Source organism: Rhipicephalus sanguineus, chromosome 3 (genome assembly GCF_013339695.2).
Source record: "Rhipicephalus sanguineus isolate Rsan-2018 chromosome 3, BIME_Rsan_1.4, whole genome shotgun sequence".
NCBI lineage: Eukaryota > Metazoa > Arthropoda > Arachnida > Ixodida > Ixodidae > Rhipicephalus > Rhipicephalus sanguineus.
The window spans coordinates 206,285,906-206,291,905 of NC_051178.1; the positions used below are offsets into that span (position 1 = coordinate 206,285,906).

Genomic DNA, 6,000 nt, shown 5'->3' on the forward strand with positions numbered 1-6,000 from the left:
TTCTGCATTGACAGAGATGGGGCTCCAATATCAATGGGAATGACAACAGCTATTGAGCATACATCACGACAGTGAGCCTCCAATGTGGATGCACAGTATGCAAACTTTTATGACTAGCAAAGTATACATTATAATGTGCAGCTGATCATACATTACATTCAAGGGCACTTTTTCGTTAGCTTGTAATGTTGGAGTACGGGTGCTTTAAGTTCAAGTACGGTCATTTTTCTTAATGCCAAATACAGAACTTGCTCTAAGAAGACATCATCAGTATCTACGATGCCACAAGAAACTAATGAAAGAACCTTTCAAGGTACATTATTGTCATTATTAGTAAAAGCCACAATGTGTGAAATAAGATTTTTTGAAGCATGTGCAAGCAGAAGCATTTCAATTGTTAGGAAAAACAGTGCTCACCCTGATGACGGTTGACTGCTGTGTTTGTTCTCTGGGTCGAAACAAGGTGTACCGCAATCGTCGAGGTACAGCTGTTCGTGGTGTGTACAGATGTTGTCAAATGTTCGACCAATGCAAGAAACCAGAGCCTTGGCAGTTCCATAAGACATAGAAGCAAATTCTTTCACACATTCCTCAAATGCACTTGCTGTCATGTGGCACAAGGATCGTCTCATGAGGCCTATGGAGCATCGGGTCACCATGTCCTGACAAATAAGACAAAGGAGCTGTAATTCATAGAGTCGACGGGACTTACTGAAGTGAGTGACATTTCTGTTAGTTCTCATTAATATTTCTAACAGCGTGCTTTTTGTCACTTTGTCTCGATACAAACAATAAGCATTCAACATTCTTACCACAACAAAAGTACTGTTCATCTATTCGCTGATGCCTAATTTAGGTGTCTAGACGCTGTTAAAGGCACCGCTCTAACGCAGCATGTATTAAGTACGCTTAGGCTGCGTAACGAGGAAGTCTCCAACTAAAATCTAGCGATCACGATCACCTCATGGCTTAGTTTACATCAACGCGGAACGCAGGGCGCATTGCAATTAAATGTGAGGTCTCACTGCATAGAAGAACTAAACGTAGCAGAACAGCGCACCACAGGAACCTTCAAAACAGCTGGGTAAGCGCAATCAGAGCGTTACCGCAGGCGTCGTGTCAACTCACATCAATCCTCTTGGCTCGATCCTGGTATTTCTTCGTGCCAAGGATGAAAGCGAAGGAGTTGCGTTTCGGCGGCAAGTCATTAGGAGAGTCCTGCTGCTGGCTCTTGATCGCATCGACGCACACTTTGCACAGTCGCTCCCCTTCTTCGAGCTCCACGATGTCGCGGCAAGATTCGGCTAGCTGATTCGTCACCGTGACCTGTTCCTCCAGCGGTTGATCACCTTCGTGCAGAAGAAGCCGATCGAGGCATCCTCGCTTGTGTCTCTCAGCGTACAGATAGAACCTCTGATGATGAGAGCAGACGGTCTGCACATCGTCGGTGCCGAGACGAGAAGTAATTGCGGCCTGCTCGACAGCAGGCAAGTCACAGAAGCTTTTTATGCCGATCTCGACCGTCAGGATAGTCTGGTGACATTCCGTGTTGGTAAAGAGGCCCACGGTGCACCACGAGTCCGGATCATCCTTGTCGATATCGAAGACACGGGAAATACTGGTGGACGCGGCCATCTTAGTCGCCGACGCTACGCTAGCGCTGGCGTCGTCGGCATCGCTCGGAGAAGGAGAACAGGGAGGTGTTTCCTCCTCGGCCGCTTGTTTATCGCAGGCGGAAGAACATGGCGAATCGGGGGCTTCGTCGGGCGCTTGTTCTCGCTTGGCTTCGGTTCTCCTTCGCCGTGCCGCTGCCGCTGCCCGTGCAGCCGCCAAACGCGCCCCTAGTCCATGTGGTGGTGCCTTCTTTCGCCGCATAGTTTGTTATAACCTCTCCGAAGGGCTGAGGTAGAGAAGTTCGCAGCTCGCGCCAAAAATTCCAGGGCTTTCTGACCGGCGTGCGCAGCGTGCGTACTGCCGTGCTGCGCACTGGGTGCGGAGGAATACAGTAGGGATATACTATTCATCTCGCGTCAAATGAGTACTCATTTTTTTTAACGTGATTTAGTGCACTGACGATTAGGTAGTTGCGTTTTGATGATGTTGTAGCTCTTTTTCCAATAACGGGGTGTAAATCCCGCTGCGGACTTATTTTGAGAGCGGAGGACGAAAGTGCTTAGGCAGAACAGAGGTCTGTGAAGGAATGAGTGAACTGTGTGCATATACAAAGGCAATTAGGTTCTACCGTGTTTTAAAGATAGGGCCGTGTATCAGGAGCTGCGCTGTAGTCTCCGGTTTTGCTTGAAACATACGAAACTCGAATGCTGATCGCTACGAGCGGCATTAAAAAAAAAAAAGAAAGAAAGAAACAGTCCTTATCAGTTGAGCGTTGATACCATATGGGCGTTTTATCTTTCGTCAAGAGTATCGCGTTGACCAGCGATTTCAATGCGATGCTAGGGCCGCATGGTCGCTTTCTGTGCCACCGGGGTGCGCTGGGGTACCAAATTCCTTCACAAAGGACAAAGGTAACAAAGGCTTTTGCTTTCATTGTTATCACGCTTCAGCTCGGTGGCTGCAGCGTTCAACGGTGGCGTGAAAACCTTCAAGCTACCGGCAAGGATACGTTCCGAGCATCGTGTTTCAATAGCTGCACGGACGACAAGCTTTCACTGAATTCCGTCTATGTCAATGCTATGCAGGATCGAGCAATATTTAGATCTACGTAGACATGGTTCTGTTGCAAGCAGCTTTCGTGTAATTAAACCGGTAACGACCATGAACTATGACACGAAGTGATGCATGTCGCTTTCTCTGTGCATGAATTCTATTTAAGCACCTCCGGAACACGAGTTGGCACTATTGTTTCTTATTGATATGGTTCGCAATTACCCTGAGAAAATTGGCAGCGTTATCAAAATGAAACCGAACAAAGCTTGTTGCGTTGGCAAAGGAAGCCGCCGTAAACTGAAATGTTCTGTCCCCACGTATGCCTTGACTGATCTGTTGTCTGCGACGCATCGAACCTGAGCCATCGTAATCATTACCCTAACGGGACAATCGTCCGAGCTATCGTGTCGCACCAAAATTTGGCGTAACGTTCCCATCATGAGGCCAACATACTCCCCTCCTCCCCCCTGTCCTTTTCACCGAGCGTCCAGCGTGTACCTTCACGGATTCTGTTGACTTGAGGTCGAAGCATGTTCTGCTCTTATCATTTAGAACATGCTCAGCTGCATAGCTTTTTTTTTTTTTGGTGGTCCCACTCCAGCGAGCGGCAAGCGCTCCGCATTTTAGTCATTGTTTACTGACGCATTGTGCTTGTTGCGCTCAATGGATGGATGTGAATTGTATTGCATTAGAAAGCTTATGTTTTTCGCTTTCCAATGATTCCTAATATTATTGCCTAGTCTGAAGCGTTATCTTATGAAAATGAAAACAGTTTGAGCGAAAAACAGTGTTTTTGCTGCACAAGCCTCCGTTGTACTGCGAGTGCGGCAAAACTGTTCAACATAACTGTGCTTTTTAATAAAGCATTATGCGAGGTTTTTATGAAGAGCTGTTGCGTGTAAGACAATTATAAATTGATGTAGTCTTCAATAAAATGGGCAAAAAAATGAAAGTTTATGAGCGAATATCTCTTTTTTTTTCAATGTCAAACAACATTAAATGGGTTTAATTCTAGGTTACAATGTACTTAGTGTACTTTATGTCTACACGAAGCTCTTTTGTCTTCGGATAAACAGTTCGTGAATTATTATTACTCCAATTCGGCAATTTATGGCTCTACTTGGTCACGCATTACCGACGAAGGGACAAAACTATCCAAGCTGAAATTATCAAATCTTGAATATCAAGCAGCAAGCCCTTCTCTAAGATTCTAGGAAGAGAAGAGTGTGTTATATTTATTAGGGAACCTACAGGACAGCAGTGAATTCAGCTAATTTTTCTGCTGCCGAGGAGGCGCTGAATTGACATTTTTCTTTATTTTACACGCCAATTCCCAACGAGTATTGTTCATTTGTAGAGCCATATACCGGCCTGCTCTTCTCTCCGCTTTCCTTTCCATCTTTCTTTACCTTTCCCCTTCCCTTAGTGTAGGGTAGCAAAGCGGATGCTACAATTCTGGTTGACCTCCCTGCCTTTCTCTCGTTTTATTATCTCTCTCTCTCTAGTACTCACTAACTTTACGAAACAGTGCTTTAAACAAAAGATTTTCAATAAATAATAAATTTAGCAGGTGATGATGATGATTAGGTCTTTTTGGTGGTGGCGCCATCTGTGAAAAAATATCAAGCTGTTTCATGTCACTTCTAACATTCGTCGAATGTGACGCCACTAAACATTACAAAGCCGGCAAAACACGGCTGAATTATTTCTCCAGACTTCAGTGTTTGGAGTTCTTCAAGGACACGTGTCTCCAATCGCGCCTTCAATGTACAATGTGGCCCTGCGGGACTGCTGGAGAAAGAAAGAAAGAAAGAAAGAAAGAAAGAAAGAAAGAAAGAAAGAAAGAAAGAAAGAAAGAAAGAAAGAAAGAAAGAAAGAAAGAAAGAAAGAAAGAAAGAAAGAAAGAAAGAAAGAAAGAAAGAAAGCGCTTTGCGCGGTACATCGTGAGTGCATGCAAGCCAGCCAGAAGGTTAGGCTATTGTGCCAAGAAAAACTGCAGATAAAGGAGTAAGATTCCAGAAATTTCCTGGGTGCTCACTTTTGTACACAGGTGACTGTAGAAGCGTTCTTGAAGTGCACAAAGAACTTGCCCTCGCCTCCCTCTATTTTCCAAGCTCTGCGACAATACCTTCCTGTCCCAAGCGGGGAAGCGACGTGTGTTTGGCAGTGTAGTGTGTTCGACCATATTTCTCGTGACACCGGTTGAACGACAGGATCAGCAGCAAAAAATTAGCGAGTCTTATTTCCCCGATCGCATCGAAGAGTGAGGATTGGCTGTGTTTGAGCGCTAGGATTCTAAGCCACGCGCAACAAACCAAATGACACGTGTCCCGACGCCTGCTGAAGTTTTGAAACGCGTGGTTTCCAGTAGGTCGTCTTCTCGTTGAAAGATATATTGTATTTACCTGTGTAAAAATTACACTCGCATAATGGTCACACCTCCACTTTCTACTTCTTTATTCAAGTGATCATCGTACCCTCGAAAATCAGACAGCCTTTTGCTTGTTCCAGCGCACGGCAACCGATCTAGCAGAGCGAAAGCAGAAAAAAATTACAGCATATCCACGGGGTGAATGATGATGAGTGGGGCGAAGCTCCGGAGGGCATCATCGGTAAACCGTGAATACGAGTAATTCGCCCCACTAAAGTAAACACGTGAGAAATGTTAAACATCAAACTTTTATTGTTGGTTTCCGTGGTCCCTTCATTATCACCGCTTTGTGATCGGTGAAATGCAGGGAAAGCGGTTCTTGTATGGGTGTTACCTTGAAGTTGGCAAACACTACATCGATGCAAGTCCCCCTGTGAAGCGCCGGCGGTGGCCATTTCTCCTGATGTAGGGCTTGGCTGGAGAAGTTCCAGAGAGATGGCCTCGGGACTAAGGCCTCGCAGTCGGCGACTGTAGTGGTGGACAGGAGTATCCACTGCAGGAACGGGTTGCGGGATCGGACTGGCAGAACCGCTTCGTGAAGGGGTGGTGAGCATCAGGCTTTGAAGTCCGAAGAACCGAATACCCGAGCGTCGCATTCCTCAGAGAAATCGTGGTTGCTGCTCGAGCTTCCCACTTTGTCGTCCTCAGTTATCTAGCCGGCCTTGAACACGTCCGCAGAACCGAATACCCGAGCGTCGTCTTCCTCAGAGAAATCGTGGTTGCTGCTCCAGCTTCCCACTTCGTCGTCCTCAGTTATCTAGCCGGCCTTGAGCCATGTTTTCATAATATACAAGTACCGCCATCTAGCGGACACTCCACGAACTAAACTAGAGGTGGCTACTACATACATCGGGGACGCACGACCCACGGCTTAAGGAGCTTCGCCCCTAAAATTGTAGTGG

General features: G+C 46.2%; 1 protein-coding gene across 1 annotated transcript in view; it reads right to left on the reverse strand.

The window, feature by feature from the left end:
- Positions 1-1,963, reverse strand: part of LOC119386266 (uncharacterized) — an 87,031-nt gene extending 85,068 nt beyond the window's left edge. The window contains exons 1-2 of the mRNA XM_049413845.1: positions 1,129-1,963; positions 418-662 (exon numbers count right to left, since the gene is read on the reverse strand). Coding sequence (XP_049269802.1) covers positions 418-662; positions 1,129-1,875 — 992 coding nt within the window. The 5' untranslated portion in view covers positions 1,876-1,963. The remainder of the gene's footprint in view (positions 1-417; positions 663-1,128) is intronic.
- Positions 1,964-6,000: the final 4,037 nt, after the last annotated feature.